The following is a 22,688-nucleotide window of genomic DNA, read 5'->3' as shown; positions in this document are numbered from 1 at the left end:
CAATCAAACAACAATCAATGTACTGACATCTTTTTCCTTTGAATTTCGGTTGAACTTCGACTTTCTGAAGGCACTTCTCTGTTGTTTTGATTTTTCCTGCTCATGTCAAGCACCCAGTTCCTCTTCTATTTATTACAATAAATCTGTTGTTGCTGCTTTTGAAATGGGACAGGTGAAAAAAAGGCAGCATCAACTTTTGACTTTGAAAAAAAGCAAGCAGGCAGAGGGTGGCTGGATGAAAGCTTTCATGTATGCATGTAGGATTAAATCAGCAGTGTCAGCCTGTGAAAAAGAGTTGCAAAATTAACAATACCTTTCGATGTAGTTTACTGCTTTAATTTGTTTAAGGGAGCATATTTTTCTCTGTGACAGTTTGTCCATAAGTTTACTAATGCTGATACTGAGTATATGGACACCTGAACATCACACCCATATGTTATTGCTGAACATCTTATTCTAAAACTATTTACATAATCTGCTCCTCTAATAATAATAATAATAATAATACACTTAAATTTTTACTGCACTTTTCATTCATAGTGAAACTCAAAGTGCTACAGTATTAATAACATATAACACACAACAAAATAAATAGTAACAAGAGTTAAGATGAAAAAGCCTTCTTGAATAGAAAGGTTTTTAGGCATTTTAAAAGAGACTAGGGTCTGTGCTGCCCTCAGATGGTTAGGAAGGCTATTCCATAAGCAAGGTGCAGAGCAGAAGGGTCGATCCCCCATGGTACGGAGCTTAGTACTGGGGGCCCGGAGGAGCAAGCTGCTGGCAGATCTGAGGGTGCAGGTGGAGATTTGTGGTATGATCAGTTTCTGTAGGTAGGGAGGCACATGTCCATTGATGGATTTCTATGCGAATAGCAGAACTTTGTAGTCAATCCTGAGGGAGACAGGGAGACAGGGAGCCAGTGCAATGAAAACAGAATTGGTGTTATGTGCTCATGTTTTCACACTCTCATCAGGATCCTGGCAGCGCTGCTCTGAATGTACTGGTTTAGAGAGAACAGAGTTTAGAGATGTTTATGAGATGGTAGAAAGAGGTTTTAGATGTCCTATACGGTCATGAGAAGTCAGCTGAGGGTCAAACCAAACACCCACATTAGTGACTGAGGAGGAAAGGGGGATGTCCTGGCTGTCAAAGGTGAGATAAGGTATGAGATGACTGAATCTGGTGTGGAGTGCCAATAAGGAGAGTTTCAGTTTTACTGCTGTGTAACTGGAGGAAATTTGTGCTCATCTTTTATCTTTATCTCTTTATCATCTTTATTTCCTTAAGACACGTGCTGAGGTGTGACATGGCAGCAGGAGTGCTTGGGCAGTTCTGATGTACAGCTGGGTATCATCAGCATAGCAATGAAAATACATCCCATGTCTGCTGTTGACACATCCAAGGGGGAGCATGTAGAGGATAAACAGGATGGAGCTGAGAATTGATCCTTGCGGAACACCACAGGTGACAGAAAGCGATCTAGACCTGCATCCTACCGGTGAGACATACTCAGTCCTACCGGAAACGAAGGACTGAAACTGCTTAAATGCAGAATCTGATGATGCAATGGTGGTGTGGAGGCGCTCTAAGAGGATAGTGTGATACACAGTGTCAAATGCAGTGCTCAGGTCAAGGAGAATCAGGAGAGAAGGGGACCTGCATCAGCTGTCATCAGCAAGTCATTCGCAACCCTGAGCAGAGCTGTTTCAGTGCTGTGTGCTGAAGGAAAATATGACTGAAATTTTTCAAATAGGTTGTTGTGTTTAAGGTGGTCCTGAAGCTCAGAATTAACCACCTTCTCCACAACCTTAGACAGGAAAGGGGGGTTGGAGATAGGTCTGCAGCTGGCAAGAACCTCTGGGTCCAGGGTGGGCTTCTTGCAGATGACTGCAACTTTAAGGGAAGATGGAACACTACCGGTTTGAAGGGAGAGTTTGACAGCTTGGGTGATCAGAGGGCTGAGAAAGGGGATGAAAGGGGATTTGAGCAGAGCTGTGGGAATGGGGTCCAGGGCACAAGTATAGGGTTTCATCTTCCTGAGGATTTCCTCAATGTGGCTCTGCCTGACGCCAGTATAAATGGAGTAGAGATAGCAAGCTCCCAGACAGAGGGTTGATGACAGGAGGAGGCTGAGAATAAGAGCTGGATATTAGAGAGCAGATGTTGTTGACCTTGACTCTGAAAAAGTCAATGAAGCTGTTACATTGCTCCTCTGTAGCCTCAACTGGGGAAGATGATTGTGGCTTCAGGAGATGATTTATAGTGGTAAAAGATTCATAAGGTTGCCAGGATTGTTATTAGTTAGGTTGGAGTAGAACTGTGACCGAGCATCTTTAAGGAACTTTGAGTAAGTCCTTTGATGTTCATGGAAGGCCAGTCCATGGACAGCAAGCCCAGAGCGTCTGAACTGTTGTCCAGGTCACTTTCAGCTGTTTTAATCTTCCACAGGTCACGAGTGAACCAGGGAGCAGAGCACAAAAAATTGACCTCACGTGTCTTGACAGGGCATGAAGATCAAAGACACTGCTCAGAGATGTATTATAGAGTGCCACTAGTTCATCCACTGATGCAGAAGCTAGACAGGTGATGTGCTGGAGGTACATGGTCATGATGGCTGGGTCAATGCAGCACTTGACAACCCCTCCTGTCACTGCAAAATGACAGGAGGGGTTGTCAACATGTATACTCATATCACCAACAATGACAATGTTGGTTGACATGGAGCAGAGTGAGGTGAGGAGGTTTTGTATCTCAGGGAGGAAAGATAAGTTTGGTTTGGGGAGATGGTAGATGAGAAGTACCATCATCGAGTATGGAGGTTTACATTTTAGAGCAAGGCATTCAATCGAAGAAAGATCTGGCATAGGCAGGGGAAATTTCAATTCGGCCTGGTGTACGATTGCTAAATCACCACCGTGGCCAGAGCTGTGGGCTTTTTCCAAATAACTATAGCCAGGAGGGCAGGCCTCATTAAGCACAGAGTAGTCCCCTGGTTTGTGCCAGGTTTCTGTTAGGAACATGACATCAAGCCACTTGTCCAAGATGTGGTCAAGTATGAGGAGGGATTTATTGGTGAGAGATTGAGTATTAAATAGTTCCATGGTAGCAGGAAACAGAGCTAAGGTTGGAAGTCTCTGCAAACTGCGCAGTACACTGTGATCCACTCCATATTTTGTGTCTCGCCTGGTGTAAGGTAGTCTTGCAATTTTCCAAAGATGGTGCCCAAGTTTGTTTTGCTTCCATATTCCACATTGGTACCAAGGCACAAGCCTCTATGGATGTAAAGTTTCTTAAAATCCCAAACTCTTGGCAGTGGGTTAAAAACCCCATGTCGAGTGTAATTAGAAAGCTGCGTAAACACCGTAGCTGTGTGGTGGTGTAGGACAAAATAATTAAAGCAGTTGTGTTGTTTGGGCAGAATGGCGGTGTTGATAAAAGCCACAGTCACAGTCACACAGTGGAGATCATTACAGCAAAAATGAAGGGAGCTCCAGTTGAAGAAAAAACCCAGTCCATCAGTGATAGTGCAGCTATTGGTGATTTCCACACTGATAGAGTGTGCAGGGGAGCCGAACATGGCTTTGTGGCACACCTGAGCTGGCAAGCTGGAGGAAAAGACAGCCTCTGGAAAAGACAACCTCTGGAGAAAAGGGATCCCAATAGAGCAGGTAGGAAAAACTTCATGTTGAATAATCCAAAAATCCACAAATCCCAGTAGAAAAGATAGGCAGTGCTTTGCTTTATTTACTCCAAAGTCCACCACTTCAATAGAACATATTCCAACTCAAAGGCGATGAAAACATGCAGACAGAAAACAGAAAAATTAAAAAAGCTCAAATAAAATGCAGGAAGGCCACGTTAATTACACAAACAGTGAAGTAGCCTCTCTTCCACTGCAACACAAGCACAAAAAAGACCAAACAGAATCTACTTTTCTGGTTTCAGTCTTTCCATCAGATGTTGGAACCTGGCTTCAGGAATTTGCATCAAGCATCAAGATGTCCCTTAATTGGATATTCAGTATAGAGTGGTAAAGTGAACTTGCTCTTACTCAGATTCAAGCCATATTGCCTAGAAATCATAGTATGCTACATCCTATCTCTTAAATTTGCTCAAAATGCACAAAGACATAATATATTCCCATTGTTGACATTGGCTATTCTAACCAGGCTCTCAAGAGTTGTTACCACTAAGTTTGCAACCACCAAGTTACGTTTACATTTAGTTGTACTCACAAAAACATATTGCATGTATCCTTAAGGTCTAACAAAAGTGTTGAATGTATTTTCAAAATGGATTTTTTAAAAGTATTTTAAATCCTGCATTATCTACATCCATGTTCACTAACTTGCAGCCTTCTCCTTCACAGCCTTTGCTGTGGGAACCATTGGCAGGACTTCGTATCACATCATCCACATGCACATACATATGTGTACGAAACATACAAAATAGCTCCATAGCACTACTAGAGGTCAGAAACCACATGGGTTACCATTATCATTACCACACATTACCTACTGTAAATGGATTTTACAGGCTACAAGAGCACTGACTGATGGTGGTCATTGATATAATTAAGTATTTTTACTGTTGCATGTATGCCCAAAAGCATCCACACACACACACACACACACACACACACACACACACACACACACACACACACACACACACACACACACACACACACACACACACACACACACACACGTATACCTCCCTTCAACTTAATTATACATCAACTCTGCAATCGTCCATTTACTTCCTTTTCAGAGCTGCCTCTCTAAGCCAGTATTCACCCACTACTCAAAAAAACAATTTCCTGCAGAAGTAGCTTTTAGCTGCAACATTAAATGGCCATTAAACCTTTAAAGGTTCTGTCACAATCCTGAAACTAATGTAGGCTATCAAAAAACATGGCAGGTGTGTAAGTTTTTTTTTTTTTTTTTTAAGAGAACAGAGTGACCAGGCAGGTCACTGTGACGGCTGAAAGACTGGATGTGACTGGAGGAAGAACAGATAAATGAACAAAGGGCACGGGGCGTCACACTGCATCCTACGTGCAGGAACATTCCACATCTCACAGACCTCCTGTTATCCAAGTGGCTTAAAAGCAGCTAAAAGGCACGTCTGCTGTTGATAATGAGACGTGCCTCTCTCATGTCTTTCCTCTATCCGCACAGACATTTTCACAGAGAGACTGTGAGGTAGAGGGAAAAGCAGAGAGATGAATACAAAGAGACTGTCTTTTCACCATCACTCACTGACAAAAATGTGCCAACTGGAGAATAAAGCAAAGCAATTTAATACAACTTAACATAAATGCACTAGAATGATTTGCTTGGAACTGAGCATTACTTAACACTATTTAAAGGGGACCTATTATACTTTTCCTTATTTTCAGTCATATATATAATGTTACAATGTTGGATGTTTCATGTTAAAAGTGGACCATGTGTCAAATAATGAGGTAAACGTATGTAGAAGTGATCCCTGTGAGCAAAAAGCACCGGCTTTAGACTGCTCTGAAAACTCAGTTTCCAATGTTTTTTTCTACTTTCAGCCCAAGCTGACGTCGGCTTGTGATGAATTTCTTTATATGGTCATCTGCTCCACGCACACCGCACAAGTTCACTGCGTTGCTTTGCTAACATTATGGCACTTTTCCATTGTTGTGGGGGTAGTCATGCCAAGCCATGACTCCATTATGTAGCACAGCAAAGTAAAATAAATTGTTTACTTGTTAGAGGTGTGCTGGTCTTCTGCAGCTCTTCATCAAACATCATCATCACTGTTGCTGTTTCTGCTTATATTCCTCCCTGCATTATTTCTAACTGATCTGCTGAACAAAGAGCTCCAAATATCTTCATATGTTGTTGTTTTGACCAGTTTTTAGCACCGCTAACAAAGCTCTGCTCAGTGAGGAACAATTTTTCACTTCCTGTAGATTCTTTACAATAAAAGACTCCCATTATTTAGTCATTTAAAAGCATTTAATTTGAAGCAGTAAAGCAGGAAATGTTGGATTTGCATCGGCGGTAACTTTACACAACTCTGATATATGCTGCCCCTCGGCAGCTTCCAGAAAGCTGGCCAATCAGACCAGAGTGGGCTCATCGTGAGGGGGACCTTAAAGACACAGGAGCTCAGAATAAGATAAATAAGGAGTTTTTTTGAACTGTGAATCATGCAGAACTACTTAAATGGAGTCCACAAATAAAAATTTAGAGTTGGAAAACTGATGGCTGCAAATGAGTATTTAGGAAATTAGACAGTGCATTAATTTAACACTGTATGTATGCAGTAGTATTGCCTGGGATCAAGAAAGGGCAGAGAAGATGTGATGACATTTAGTTTCAGTTTAGGTTTAATTATGCTTCAGGCTATAAGTTAATAACCCAAACCTTTGAAAAAAAAATTAATTGTTCTGTCTGAAGCGTCTCCAGCTATGATGTTTTAGCAAGTTGCTTTATCTCATCAAATGCTCTATTAGACGTAAGCTCCCTCACCGATAAGACACTAGTGAGCAGGGTGCAGATGGGGTGGGTGGGCAGCAGGTTGTTACTGCCTGATGTGCATCTGGAGTCTCTCTTTGTAGAAGGAAGCACCAAAGGGCCCGATGGAGGCAGTAGCTTGACCGCAGTGCCCTGTCTGGCTTTGAAGCCCTCATCAGATCAGACAGAGGTGTGTGTGAGTGCGTACGCATGTATTGATAATTAAGCAGGGTAGAAACTCTGTATTCATTCTATGTGTGCTTTGTTTGAGAACTCAGATGTAGAGTTTTGTAGTACAGGGTTCCCACTCTTTTAAAGAAATACTTTTCTAGAACAAGTTCAACAAAAGAGAACAATGCTTTTGTTTTTGTGTAAAATGACTAAAGTACTTGATTCCACATCTGACTTCAGTTGACTTTAATGATGCACCAGTTTAAAAACAGCTGATTTCAATTTCGGAAATCAAGTCCACTTAGTCTCCTATAATTTGAGACTTTTTGGCTTGCCAGAGCAAGAAAAGCACAGGTAGAACAGAGAACATTAACTTATTATTTCTTACTTCCCTTCAAGTGCCCAACAAAACCATACTAGTAAACCATCATGCACTGTACCAGGGTCATGAATTTGGAAAAACTAAATGTTATTCAGCACTCATTAACTGCACCTTTGTTTTTCCTGTGTCGACATGTCAAAATGTCTTTTGTGAAAAGGTGAAAAGTTTGTGGTGAGCTTTACTCCTGCATTAAATTATTTTTTGGCTATTGAAGAGCTGAAGAAACATGCACATTTGAGACATTATCATCTTTAAAGTTGTTATGGCTAACATATTAACAAATAACTGCCTTTTTGCACTTCCAGCAGATATTAACATTCTTTTGAGGTCTTGTTTTTTGTCCGCCTGATGAACAAAAACCCACCATGCACTTTCCTTTTAGCTCTGGTTTGGTCTCCAACAACTCCTCGGAAAAATATCTGGCTGTCTAGCTACTAAATGTTTCACTTTCACTTGCCTTTTTGCAGAAAACAAGGTTGATGAGAGCGCTGACACTGAATCATACAGTAAATAAGCTGTAAAACATCTCAGAAGAGCTCCAGAATTGGTGATAAATCCACGTGGGTTTACCACTACTAGAGAGCACTCTCATTTGATTTATTGTTAGTATAAAATATATTGATTAGGGGTGTAATGGTACATGTATTTGTCCTGAATCGTCATGGTATGGATGTTACAGTTTGGTGCATGCAGTTGTACGAAGAATATGCTCTGTGACCCAAACAATTACTGTCAAAATAGTTTAATAATCCACTTAATCTGACATACAGAACAATAATTCCAGAGTACGAGTTCCACCTGGAATGTTTTGGCGGCGCACTACTTAACTGTAGCATGTTCATGGGTGTATGCCAAGCCCCCAGGAAGAGCACCAGGCTTTGGAGTCAATTTGACATAGTGGACATAGTGGAACTACCACTTCCGAGTCTGATGGGCCCAAAAATCATTTTCCCCCACACACAATCATGGGAAAAGAAGCGGCTGTAAAATGGATAAATTGTTTTGAGCATCACAACCCCTGCGAAATGACTTGTTTCACTATCAGAATTTGATCCATTCGGTCCGATAACATTTGGAAAGTCTAGAAGAGCTGCAAGATTGAATTGTTTTAACCCCATTCAAGTAGCTGGAGTGCTAAACCGGAAGTTAGCTCCTATGCTAAGCTCCTATACTATGCTAGTTATGCTCTATGGGTGCATTGGGCCCATAGAGCATGTGCAGTATGTTTTCATCCAGGTAATTTTGATACAGCAGGAAGTGGTTTAATAGGAATGAATGGATCCCTGCCTCTGATGCTGTATCCAGTTCTCTTTATGCATCCATGGTGTATGCTAGCTGGCTTAGCCAAGGTAGGCTGGTTACCCTGGTTACCCTGTAGTGTTAACCCATGACACTGACTGAGTGCAATACTATTAAATATGCGACGTTATTCCCATGTTTAAACGATATCACGTCTCCCAATCCCCCTCCTTCTCTGTGACGGTCGACATTTCACTACGCCTTTGAGTGAAGCCATTCAGAACAACTAGAAACACATTTGATTTCTGATGTGGTCAGACAGCACGTCTAAGAGCAGTTTTGAGAGAGAAAAGTGTAGTTATGTATGAAAGTAAAAGTAGGGGTTTGGTCCCTCTGATTGACTTATCTATTTAACCTTTATTTAACCAGGAAGTCCCTTGAGATTGAAATCTCTTTTCCAAGGGAGACCTGGCCAAGACAGCAGTAGTAGAAAAAAAGCACAACAGATAGGGAATACAAACATCAGATAAACAAGGAATAGACTAATGTCAGCTCAAATAAGGCAGTTGCAATTCTCAGTTACATGGACTCTTAACATGTCTTTAAATTTTTCCATATATTATATATATTACTATATATGAAACATTAAATTATTAATACTGAAGCATCAGTGTTAGAGCAGCATGTTACTGTTGTAGCTGCTGGAGGTGGAGCTAGTTTACACTACTTTATATACATTTAGACCATAAATCAGCATAAAACAGCTGTCAGCAGGTGTCCTGACTCCTTGCAAGAAACAGAAAGTTGTTTTCCTTTTTTACTGCAGCAAATAAACTGTTTCAGTAATAGTTTCCACTGCAGCAAATAAACTGTTTCAGTAATAGTTTCCACTGCAGCAAATAAACTGTTTCAGTAATAGTTTCCACTGCAGCAACTAAACTGTTTCAGTAACAGTTATGGCCAATGAGCCATTGTTAGATTTTACATTCAAAAATAAAAGACCAAAATATTATTTTGACTATGTCAGTCCATATAGTCACCTGACGGTTATTTTGTTGCCCATTAAAACATTTTACAGGACAACTAACTTTCTTCAGACATTTTTGTGATTGTTAAGCTGCTTTACAGAATTCCATGTTTGCAACGATGCGTGGGAACCCTGAAATATGAGGTGGAACTGTGATATATTGTTCTCTTTTTACTTACACAAATCTATTCTCAGTCATCTGAATCATTCCTCAGTGTCCCCATGGCTTAGGTGGGGTTTATATGCTGTGTGATGAGGAGCTTGGCAGGCTGTTCTCAGTTACGTGTGTGCACTGGTTTAAACCCAGGATATGATCACATGAAATCCAACAAAGCAGGGCTGTGATCGCACTTGGTTGCAACAACTTCACTCACACTTTATATATTAATCAAAACAGCCAAGCATATGAATTTCAACAGTTTGTAAAAAATCATCTGGTGCCAATTACAGATGAACCTTTCAGGAGTAATTATAGACCTTTGTGCAGAGGGTAACTTTCAAATTCTGTTGTTAAAATGAGTGTATGGTAGAGTTTGTATGAATTTAGCTCTTACAGGGAGCGTAGAACATGACCAGAGCATGTTTTTTCTTCTTCAGCGCCTCTCGGAAATCCTCTGATCCAAGATGGCTGACACTGGAGGGCTTGTCCTCCCAAGACTGCTCTGGTGGAGGAGGGGCCTGGGGACTGGAGACATGAAAGAGAGCAAAACAATATTTATTATGGATACTGCAAGGAGGGAAAGACACTGCTTTGCTTTAATTGTAAGAAGTACAAGTAGTGTAAGTAGAGATATAATGTATGCATTTATATAGTATTCATCTACCATGTGCATACTAGTTATATAATAGAAAACTCAATGAGAGAGATCTGATGTCAGCCATAAAATGATGTCTGTTGACCTCTGGTTGCAGACTTTGTCTTTATGGAGCCTGTAATTACCACAGCTGGACTGATGTCATCACAGGTTGATTACTTTTCACAGCAACCCTTTCCAAAGATTAATCTACTATACTAGGAGGACGTTTAGAAAAAAAATGTTGCAGCTAATCAGTGCTTCACTTCATACATTTTGTTTTAGAGGGTAACAATTAAAGAATGCTAGGTTGCATGCAAGATAAAAGAGGGAGCAGCTAAAATGTTTAGGTTCAGGAGTAAATTACTGCAATGTACCTGAGTTTGTGTCTTGTCTAAATGTGCACAGGTGGATTTGTTTAACAGAAGTACAGGACTGGTCGAGCTGCCTGTTAATTGTATGACTTACTTGTGCATAAACTCGATGATCTTCTCTTTGCTTCGGAGCTGTGGCAGCGTGAACTTCTCCTCACCTTTCTCGAAATACTTAACCGTGGGAAAGCCGGAGATCTTGAAGCGATCCCCGACAGCCTTGTGCACTGTGGTATCCACTGCTGCCAACACACCTGGACTCTGCGGAGAGGTAAAAAAGGCAGACCTTAAGTCCTGTGGGACTTGGTAAAATAATACCTATAGTGTGTTAAGTTAGACCAATGAAGGTCCCTCAGAATAACCTTCTACATGACACCAATTAACACCAACTACACCCATTGGAAACAATCCAAGTTCAACTGTAGCAAACGGGCCACAGAGCTTTTTGTATATGTGAAAGTGCTGCATTAGTAAGACTAGCAGAGAAGCAAGGGGGAGAAAAATTAATGATATGCTGGGTCTTCAGGGCGCAGGGTGAGTCCATCCATACTAGATAATGGCCAGGCTTTTCCCATTGACCTCCAGTACAGGCAGAGAGCCACAAGGAGAAGGTCCAAACCACGGGCCGGGGGGACGCTCACGAATGAGATAATTGCTACAGTCACCAGGCTGGAGTTTTATAGGCCCTGCCCCTGGCTGGGGAGCGTTAGATTACCACAGAGGACAGAATGGCGGAGAGGAAGGTGAGGAACACGCCCGACTAATCAGAAACACATCGAGAGCTGGGCTGCAGGACAGACTGACCAGCGTGTCAGCTGCTTCGGCCAACAGGTCTTCAGGCCAAGAGGAGGGATTATGATGATCTGTTAATGAGGCACCACTACACCCGTGTAGTTCCTCATGTTCACAAGAGTGTGTGACTTATGAAAAATGAACAAAACACACAGACGTGTAGACATGCATGCTACACAGATATAAAAACAAGAAACCTACCTCTGCACCTTTGTTGAGTATTTCAGCAGCTTCATCATATTCTGGCTTCATCTTCTTGCAGTGGCCACACCCTAAGGGATGCAAATCACACATTAGTGTCTGAATGATGCAAGGTATCTGAAACTAATAACAATTTAAAACACCACATACAAATACAGCAAGAATATTAAACTTCAGTTGAGACAAATGAGGGGCAGAAATATATAAAAAATACACATATATAGCACATTTATGTACTGAGAGTTTTATTTGCATATGGCAAATAATAGTGAGTGACCTACTATATAATACACATATAAATACATACAGTGCATTCAGAAAGTATTCAGACCCCTTTCACTTTTTTCACATTTTGTTATGTTGCAGCCTTATGCTGAAATCATTTAAATTCTTTTTTTTCCCCTCATCAATCTTCACTCAATACCCCACAGTGGCAAAGAAAAAACTGAATTTTTGAAATGTCTGCAAATTTATTAAAAAGGAAGACCTGAAATATCACATTGACATTAGTATTCAGACCCTTTGCACATGAAATTTAGCTCAGGTACCTTCAATTTCTCTTGATCATCTTTGAGATGTTTCTACACCTTGATTGGTGTCCACCTGTGGTAAATTCAATTGATTGGGCATGATTTGGAAAGGCAAACACCTGTCTATGTAAGGTCTCACAGCTGACAATGCATACCAGAACAAAAACCCAAGTCATGAGGTCGAAGGAACTGCGAAAGGAGCTCACACCAGGATTGTGTCGAGGCACAGATCTGGGGAAGGCTACAAAAAGTTTATGCTGCATTGAAGGTTCCCAAGAGCACAGTGATCTCCATAATTTTTAAAAGGAAGGAGTTTGGAACAACCAAACTGAGCAACTGGGGGAGAAGGGCCTTAGTAAGAGGTGACAAAGAAACCGATGGTCACTCTGGCTGAGCTCAAGAGATTCTATGTGGATTTGGGAGAAACTTCCAAAAGGACAACCATCATTGCAACACTCACGACAGAGGAACCACAAATGCTGGGACAGCAAGTCATAAAGTTCTTTGAAAGTAAAGATATGATCATCCAAAGTGGCAACATTGCAGCTTGCCATACCCTTCCACGAAAGGACAGCAAAACAAAGCCTGCCATCACAGTTCAGTTCGTGAATAGGAAGCACAAAACTGAGCTACTGAGGCAGCCAAAAAGCTGAAGGGGACATGGGTATACGTGAATGATCATCTTACAGAAAAGAATGAAAAAAGAACTCCATCATTCCTGCTGCCATAAGCATTTTAAACAAACGATGAAACAACAATGAACTCTCACACGTGCACTATGCCACTTTGCACGCACCAGTGCCATGTATTTTATTTTAAGTATGTATTTCATTCTAAGTTATTTGTGTTATGTATTTTATTTTGTTCTAGGAATAGGTACTGTATGTCTTAGTCTGAGTTTTGTACAGTACGCTGTATGCTAAGTACCGTCTAAGATGATTTTCTGTCACGACAGATAAAGTTTTCTGAATCTGAATCTAATATTTCAGTTTGGAGACTTTGAAGGCTGTGGATTTTTTGGTTGTTGGGGAGAATTTGCACGGACTATTAAAAAAAAAGAATTAATTGGGTGATCATCTAAATAGACTATACAGTAAGTATGAAAATTTGAACTTTTGACTACACAGAGCACAAATTGTATTGTATGATGGCTTTTAAAGCTCCAAATTGTATGAGATTGAAAATGGTATTGACCCAGAAAACCACTTCTACAATAACATCAACAACAATTGTGAGTACTACACAGATAAACAACTCAACAGTAATGTGAAAATGGAAGGTGCTCTATCAATACTACACTTCAACAGCAGAAGCCTCTATAGAAACCTCCCTAAAATCAAGGATTATTTGTGTCAATTCAAGTTCAGTGAATCACTGTATCTGAGACTTGGCTTGAAAATGAGAGTTTATGATGTGGAACTGGAAGGATATGAGTTGTTTACGATTAAATAGGATCAATAACAAAGGAGGAGAAGTTACCCTGTATGTTGATACAGCTTTGAGATGCAGCATGGTTAAATGTATGTCAAATATTATAGAAAATATTCTGGAATGTTTAACTGTAGAAATTGATGTTGAAAAATCAAAAAATATAATCATTAGCTGTGTATATAGAACACCAGGAACCTGCCTTGATACATTCAACGATATATTAGCTGGTATGTTGGCATGAAAAATTGAATGATAAAATGATAAAAAACATAAGGTGGTAAACAAACTGAGATATGATCATCATTGTGTATGATACGATAGGAACTATTGTTTTTGTTTCTTTTTTGTTTTGTTTTTGTATAGCTTAAACCTTGTAGTGAGTGGGTTGCCTATTAGAATGTAAAAAGTATAGGTATAATAAGGTAAAGCTTCAGCCTACACCTTTTCGGTCAATATTTTTGTTGTTTTCCTTTTAATTTGATGCCTTATTGTTATTCATATATTTCTATGTGCATTCTTTTTGAAAAATTGTTAATATCAACCAAAATAAATTACTACTACTACTCCATTGATCTGGGCTTTATGGCAGAGTGACCAGTCGGAAGCCTCTAAGTGAAAGTCCCAGGAAAGCCTGCTTGGAGTTTGCAAACAAGTACCTTGAGGACTCTCAGAATGTTAGAGACCAGATACTCTGTTCTGATGACACCAAGATTGAACTGTTTGGCCTCAATTCTAAGCGTCATGTCTGGGGGGACACAGGCAGCACTCATCACATGCCCAATACCGTCCTAATGGTGAAGCATGGTGGTGGCTGCACCATGCTGTGGGGGTCTTTTTCAGCGGCAGGGACTGGGGGACTGGTCAGGGTTGAGGGAAAGCTGAACAGAGCCAAAAACAGAGATATCCTTAAAGGAAACCTGGTCCAGAGTGCTCAGGACCTCAGACTGGGTCAAAGGTTCTCCCTCCAACAGGACAATGACCCTAAGCACACAACTGAGACAACGCAGGAGTGGCTAAGGGACAACTCTGTGAATGTTCTTGAGAGGCCCAGCCAGAGCCCTGACTTGAACCCAATCGAACATCTCTGGACCTGAAAATGGCTGTCAACCAAAGTCCCCATCCAACTTGACAGAGTTTGAGAGGATCTGCAGAGAAGAATGGCAGAAAATCCCCAAATCTGGGCAAAGCTTGTCACGTCATACCCAAGAAGACTTGAGGCTGTAATCGCTGCCAAAGGTGCTTCAACTAAGTACTGAGTAAAGAGTCTGAATAACTATGTCAATGTGATATTTTCAGTTTTTCCTTTTTAATAAATTTGCAAACATTTCCAAAATCCTGTTGACACTTTGTCATTATGGGTATTGACAAAGTATTGAGTGTAGATTGATGAGGGAAAAAATGAATTTAAATGATTTTAGCATAAGGCTGCAACATAACTAAAATGTGAAAAAAGTGAAGGGGTCTGAATAGTTTCTGAATGCACTGTATGAGGGTCTAATCACCCCTCACTCTTGTAAAACATATAAACAAGATATTCCAGAGGAAAATGACTTCTATAAAACCAAAGCTAGTAGCTTTAATGCTGCAATCTTTGCACAACATTACACCCTCAGAGCTGTCTTGTTGAATCAATGCGTCAACAGCTGGTGTCTTGCTGTTTCACCAGGCTTTTTTCAAGGGGTTCACTGCTGCCGTGCTGAGGGTGAAACTGTAAATGGGATGACAAGAGTCTCTCATGTTTACTGAGAGAGTTTAGTCATGTCTGCTTACTTACTACATGTTTCACTCTCAGCCATGGGCGTGTTTGCGTCTCAGTAAGCATGTTAGAGACAAACTGAGTGAGACTAAGAGCTGGGTGTGAGTGAGCGATGACGACAGTAGAAGGAGAGCAAGGAGAAGACTCCTTAGCGGCGCCGAAATTTAGTTTCAGGAACTCTTCCCCCGAAGCGAGAGGAGTACAGTAGAAACAGAAGCAGAACCTGTGAAAGTGGCTACACAGGTAATCAAAACTCCTGTAGAGGAGACGACAGATGAGTGACAAGGAGAGATGGAGGGGAAACAAAGTGGTGGAGTAGTAGTGAGGGCTGGGCAATACAGTTGAAATACATATCACAACTAGTGGTGTGACGACGGACAGTAGCAACAGACACAGCTGAAAGCGAAAGTAATGTTGTGGATGGCTGTTTTGTCAAAAAAAAACCAAACTGTAACGACTTTCATAGTGTAACGATGGTTCAGTTCCAAACACGTCAGACCTACAACAAACAAAGACTTTAACAGAAAAAGCAGATGGTAGAGGGAAATTTGCAAAGCGGTTATGTTTTGTTAGGCAACACATATGATGCCAATCCAAACAGCTGAAAAGGAAGCCTTCAAACTTGGGCTGTAAATATAATATCCCTGAATGAAAATGTTTTTCATAGACATGTTAGAACATCATCATCATAACTTAGCTACTCTATCTTCTGCAGACTACTTTGTCTCAACCACAGACATTTGCATCTATGTCTCTACAATTAATCATCATTAATATTGTTAGTTCATGAATGACCCTGTTTTGAGGCAATATTGTTAAATGATGGCACTATTTTTTGTATCAATGTATATCATGATATGACAATGTATAGATCTTATATAAAACAGTCAGATTGATGTTCAATCAAACAAACTTTGTTTCATTATTATGTAGAGCAGACAAATCTCTCCATACTGTACGAGCAAAACAAAAACTTGTATAACAAAAGTTTTTCAAAAAGTAATGCATCATCACAATCTGTTTCCACTGAAAGTCACTAAATGATAATAAGAATTATCTCCCAGCTCTAGATGGGGGTGTTGGTGGCTTACTCGACTTGAGAGCAAAAATTCAAAGAGAATGAATTCCATTACATCAGCCAACTTCACCATCAGCTAAATACTGTACTTCCTGTGTTTTTAAACTTTGAAGCAGGACAGTGTTAGTGTTGGTGTATCTGGAGGTAGTGGTGTCTGCATGAATATGTCTGTGCACATTTTTTGCAACTGCTCTTTTCAACAAATCCGTATGTGCTCGGAGCGTCATGAATAAACTCCGTGTTTGAGGTGTGTTTAATACTGCATGAGCAGCAAGCGACTGGAAAACATTTTATTTTTGGATCTAAAACGACTTTCAGATACATAACACAATATTTGTCTCACACAATGTACAAGATGTTTCGTCTTAAGATGTAATGAATATGCTGTTTGATCAGGGATGAGCTGTGAGTGTATGTGTTCACGACGCTGTATTGCACAGATGCATGAAACAAACTTGGTACATTTCCAATCCTGGTAAATTGCCCTTGTCATAACAGTTCAGGAATTCCTTTCTTCAATATACAATGCAGTGCTGGTGCAAGCTATAAATCAAGTGTGATTATGTAAAAAAAAACAACAACAACAACAACAAAAAAAATGCCTCTCAACTGAATCACTGTAGTGTGTGATCATGCAGCTCGTGTTGAGGCTTAACAGAGAAACAGAGTGACTAAAAGGACTTTGTCTGACCCTTCAAAGTGATGAGTAAGAGAGAAAACGAAATGTCCATCCTGTGCTCTGCATCAGTTCTGCTCCGCATTCAGAACAAGTGGTGCATGAGGGGCAGGGTCAGTGTGTGCCTGTGTGTGTGTGTGTGTGTGTGTGTGTGTGTGTGTGTGTGTGTGTGTAGGGGCTTACAGGAAAGCACAGAAATATTGCTGATTCAGGCTGAGTGAGGGGGAGAAGACCTCAGAGTCCAGAGAACAAACAAACTGGCCATACACCACTGTAGCTGTAATAAAAACTAAGCTTAAGAGGAAAAAGTCTGGTGTGTTCCCTCAGCTTTACAGCAAATGTTAGGTGTTAGGATGTTATAAGGTCATCTTCTCTGGGCCCACTGCAGCAGCAAGCTGAGCCTGTGGCTACTTTCTAAGTGGCCAGTCAGGAGAGATGTTAAAATCAGACCTAATTGCTTCCTGGTGCACCAGTTGCAGCGCAAACACAAACATTTATGAATCAAGCACGGTCATCTCCAGCCATATCTGCTGGAACGTGATTCCATATTCAATATTTTGCAGTGTTTTCTTCAAACAACACCAGCAGAGAGGAACTTTTTGTTTTGGACTGGGACATAATCAGGCTCACTCTGTGAAACAGAGCGTTCAGCTGGAGGTTTTTGCCGCTGTAAGGAGCGGCATGCAAACAACCCCTGCTGAGTGTTTTTCAGAGGATGGTGAGAATGGCCGCACTGAGAGGTGGACAGAAATGCAAGCTGATGGTGGTGGTTGGGAGACCATTAATCTCATACTGACAGCACAGCCATTAAGAAACTGCATCAAAGGAGCAAGACTGGGCATCTGTGTGTGTGTGTGTGTGTGTGTGTGTATTTCTGTTATCTCACTGGGACCTTTTCCGGTATAAACACCGACCTTGTTGGGATCAGTAGCCTTGTGTGTGTGTGTGTGTGTGCGTGTGTGTGTGTGAGAGAAAGATATACGGTGTAATTGTTTGCAATAATAATGTTTGTGTCATGATGTGCAAAAATGTGTTTGATATGTGTTGTGTGTGTACAGATATCTGTACTTGTGTGTATGTATATGTGTGCGCATTAAAGCTGAAAAGATTTGATGCAGCTTGTTTCAGCTGGGTGCCCTTGATCCGAGTGTGTGGGTGAGTGGCTGATGTCCGCAGGGTGAGTCAAGTGCAGGACAAGCGTCTGTGAAGCTATGACAGTGCATAGGGAGAGGAAAGACTAGTCTGATTCCTGCACTATTCAGATTTCCTCTAAAATATTGTTATGTACATTCAGGATAAGGATGGTGAAAAAAACATAATCATCCATATTTGCCCTAAGTACACTAAATAATGACACTACAATCATCTCTGCACATTTGAAACATAATGTGTGCTAATGCTTTAATCAATGGTATAATAAAAGGTAGGCAGCAATTCTGAGGCCAAGTAACTACATTTTTTGATATCTAAAGTAAGTAAACATTTGATCACATATGGCATTTCCTTGGCAAGTGGTATAAGCGGGATAATACCCTCCAAGTTTACATTATCCATTACAATCATGGAGTGGACAACTTGATGGGTATTACTCCTTACATAATGTATGCTATAGCATCAGAATGTAGCTGGCTCTGCACTATGCTAAAGCATGTTTTTTTAAATTTTGGTACCAATCACATTTGTGATGGTGACCAATTGGTCAAGTGGCATTAAAACATTTTGGAAAATGTCTTACTAAGAGTCAGACGAGAAGATCAATAACAGTTTTACCCCTGTGAGTTCAGCACAGATCAGTTCATACTCTGATGTGTTTAGTCTAGCTTAGCACAGAAGACGGAAGTGGAGGAGGGGGGGGCAGCCTAATCTCATCAAAGGTGAGCTCAACAACACCAAAGCTGCTTGATTTACATGTTGCCTGTTTGTATTTAACACATGCAGAAATAGAAATGAGATATGCGGTTAGGTATGCAGGCTGGACACAGCATCTAACCCTCATCTGGGCGTCTTGTGTAACTGTTGTTTTTACATCCCACACAGATTGCTCTGATAAATCCAATCATGTCACTTGGTTTTTCTTATTCAACAGATCATATTTACAGAAAATCCCATGACAGGAACGCAATGTTAGAGATATTTAACATTGTTTACTGCCAACTGGCAGAAGTAAGATTAAATAAGCTGTTTGATAGTGCAAAAATATTTTTCAGTTTTAGGCAGTGAATAATGACTTCAGCAGCTGGAGAGTGATTTTGCCCTGTGGGTTGAGTGCAGTGCTTGTGGCAGCCTGGAGGTATGAAAGCTCTGCAGCAAAGTATGTGATGAAATTCTGAAAACAGTGAATCATCATTACGGTGAGAACTACGGAAGAGGATGTTATTTTTATTTACTCGTTTATTTTTACAGCATACAGAATGGGATGAGCACAGAGAGATTGGACATGTAGAGCAAGGAGGAAGGATGAGGAGGTAGATAGTAGGAGAGGTGACGTAGTCACGAAGTAAAGAGGAAGCTTAAATAAAAAAACAATCAAAGGTCCAGAAATTGGTTGCGACTCTATTCAGATGTGTGTCATGTAGCTGTTGCACTCAGAATGTGTTTCTAAATGGGGAGAATCTATTTGCATGATTTTACAGCTATGGGACGCATTTATCAACATGCAAAATCTCCTTTGGACAGCTTCCTCACACACAGGAGGGCTGGAGGAAAGCAAAGCAATCTGGAACTGGAAAAAATCTAACCTACTGACAAAATCTGGCATGTTTACAAAGTTCTGCGTAACAACAGCAATATGGTGCATGAATAAAAATGACAAGCAGGCTTATGTGAACCATATGGCAACAATGAAGCATTCTGTTGTGAGGATGTTTGTGTGTGACACAAAAAGCTTAAGTAACTGAAGGAGGCTTGGGTTTGTTTTTCATTTCTAGTCTTTGTTAAGTTACTTTCTCCAGCTGACTGTTAATACTGAGCATGACAGTGAAACTATGATGTTATTCAGAATCAGAATCAGGTTTATTGCCAAGTCAGTTTGCACATACAAGGAACTGGCCTTGGTGTTGTTGTGGTGCATAATTCATGTGACTAAATAAAAGTTCTGCCTGAGAGAATCTGCAATAGAATGTTTCAACACAGCAGGAAGGACTGTGAAGCTACTGTGACACACTGCTGCACATATTTTACAACTGAAACAACTTTCTCCTTTCTTAAGACTGTACAGATGGGTGACAAATTAAAGCAAAAACTTGTACAGGTCTGAATGCTTGACCCCTACAGTAAGGGGATCTGGTGGTTCTGTTATGCTGTGGGGAGCATTTTGCTGGCATGGTTTGGGTCCACTTGTCCCATTAGAGGGAAGAGTCACTGCAAATCAATACAAAGTTTTTGTGAGTCATCATCTTTATCCTATGATGAAACATTTCTATCCTGATGGGAGTGATCTCTTCCAAGATGACAATTCCCCAATTCACAGGGCACAAGGGGTCATTGAATGGTTTGATGAATATGAAAATGATGTGAATCATGTGCTATGGCCTTCACAGTCACTAGATCTCAACACAGTTGAACACTTATGGGAGATTGTGGACTGACGTGTCTCCACCACCATCATCAAAACACCAAATGAGGGAATATCTTCTAGAAGAATGGTGTTCATCCCTCCAGAAGATTTCAGAGACTTGTAGAACCAATGCCAAGGCTCACTGTAGCTGTTCTGGCAGCACATGGTGGCCCAACACCTAAAAATGGATTTATTACTGGGTGAATGACATCCATGCGTTGTCAGTGAACCCATCATGTATGCAGTTTTTAATGGGGGATTCTAAGGTTTTACTAAAACCTAATCCTGCGTTTGTACCCAAGGTTTTTAACCCGGAATTATCATAACTCGCCCTATTGAGCTGTCGGCTTTCTATCCTCCTCCTTTCTCCATGCAGGAACATGAACAGCTTAATGCGCTCTGCCCTGTGCGATCTTTACACACTATGTTGATAAGACTGCTGGATTCACTCAAATCAGAGCGGCTGTTTGTGTCATGGGCTACTCTATATCTCACAAATGTTGAAAGAGAACTTTAGGTTAAGAAATTAACCCCAGTTCTCTTGAAACATGAGTATCTCACCAGAGCGCCCTCCTGGCCTGGAGCGAGGAAGAGGTGTGATTACTCAAACTGAAGGGAGAGCATTACGTCAGGCTTTTATAGCAGTAGGAAGTCCTTTGTCTGTCTGTCAGTCAAGACTTGTGTAGTGTAAAAATAGCTTCTGGGAGACAGCGCAGGGAGCGTGTCCTATAGTGAGATACCTCACACGTTTAAGAAAACCAGGGTTCATTTCTTAACCTAAAGTTGTTAAAGAGCAAGGCTGGTGATATTCTGTATTTTTCTTATTGTCAACAAATCTCATGAAAAGACCAAAACCAACAATGAAATGACCCTACTAACAAGTATTGTGTGTGTATCTAAAGCCTGATATATCTTATTCCTCTGTGCCATAGAGCTGCACTGTTGTCCAAACACTATCAATGAGCCACATGAAATGTTCCTTCATTACCATGGACACCGTCACTGCAGTTTATTTGGAGTCAGTCCCACATACACCGTCCTGCTGCCAGAAAAACTCACATGAGCAGCAAATGAAAATTAATCTGCAGCTGAAAATTGTCCCCAACAAAGGCACTGTTTACCCCTGTACTGCAGCATCCAGCTGTTTAATGAGCCTTTAAAAAAATGAAAATATATATTTGTGATTCCTTTTTTAAAAAAAAAAAAAAAAGATTAAAAAGATGTTAAAAATCTTTTATAAGCATTTTGTTGTTTTGGTCTTTAATGGGGTTTGTTGACAGTAAGAAGATGATAGATAACGGTCTAATGCTCTTAATAATGACCCTACCCAGAACTGTCATGGGGGTTTCACAACTCATTTTTAGGATTTGCTGTCATTCTCCCTCTTGAATCATTGTAAACTGAATATCATCTCTGGGTTTTGTGCTCTGGGAAATTTTGATGTACAACTTTCAAAATTTTCACTTATAAATCAAGTGATTGATAAAGAAAATGATCATCTTTTTAAACTTTGCTTTCTTACTCACAGGGAGCATAGAACATGACCAGGGCTGCAGGATGTTCCTCCAGGAAACTGTCAAAGGACTCATCTGTCAGGTGGAAGACTGGTGAGTTCGTCTCTGACCACGGCACCTCAGGGGTCTTTGGTTGGGGTGGCTGAGGGCTGAAGCAGGAAATAAAGACAGCAAGGGCAACAGAGGTGAGGGACATTTAAAAAGCAGACACATTCCAGCTCGTGTGTAATCTGTATAGAGCATAAATCAGACACAGCTGTAGCCCACACTCCACCCAACATGTCGCACAAACACACGCATCTGGAGCGAAGAAGCCCCGCCTTGATGACAGAGCTCCTTGCTGCGGTGCCAAGAACGAGTCGACGCAGATATAAACAAGTGCTCACTCCCTGCACTTGTCCAGACGCAAGTCATTGCGCAATATTCCTCATCATCACACAGTCTGGCCTGAGCTAATGTGCAAAAGTCCCATGAGGTTGGATAACAATTCTAGGTCAAAACCTGGTATATGGCAGTATATAGTATATATGAGAAGCTAGAGGGCTTTTAATTTGTATGTTGCCTGGTTCCAATCAGACATGGCCATCACAGTATTTTGTTTGTTTTTATGTAAGTTTATTTATTTATACAGCACTTTTTATACAGTAATTGTAACTCAAGGTGCTGTACATATGAG

The 22,688-nt window shown here is 40.8% G+C and overlaps 1 protein-coding gene across 1 annotated transcript in view; it reads right to left on the bottom strand.

Annotated features, from left to right (window-relative positions):
• The window catches only part of pdia5 (protein disulfide isomerase family A, member 5), a 75,732-nt gene that overhangs the window by 10,457 nt on the left and 42,587 nt on the right, over nucleotides 1-22,688 (bottom strand). The window contains exons 11-14 of the mRNA XM_044365299.1: nucleotides 22,025-22,161; nucleotides 11,472-11,542; nucleotides 10,576-10,739; nucleotides 9,868-9,998 (exon numbers count right to left, since the gene is read on the bottom strand). Coding sequence (XP_044221234.1) covers nucleotides 9,868-9,998; nucleotides 10,576-10,739; nucleotides 11,472-11,542; nucleotides 22,025-22,161 — 503 coding nt within the window. The remainder of the gene's footprint in view (nucleotides 1-9,867; nucleotides 9,999-10,575; nucleotides 10,740-11,471; nucleotides 11,543-22,024; nucleotides 22,162-22,688) is intronic.

This window comes from Thunnus albacares, chromosome 11 (assembly GCF_914725855.1).
Source record: "Thunnus albacares chromosome 11, fThuAlb1.1, whole genome shotgun sequence".
NCBI classification, from domain to species: Eukaryota; Metazoa; Chordata; class Actinopteri; order Scombriformes; family Scombridae; genus Thunnus; species Thunnus albacares.
Note: the sequence above shows the minus strand (reverse complement) of the source record. Positions and strands in the feature narration are given on the sequence as shown.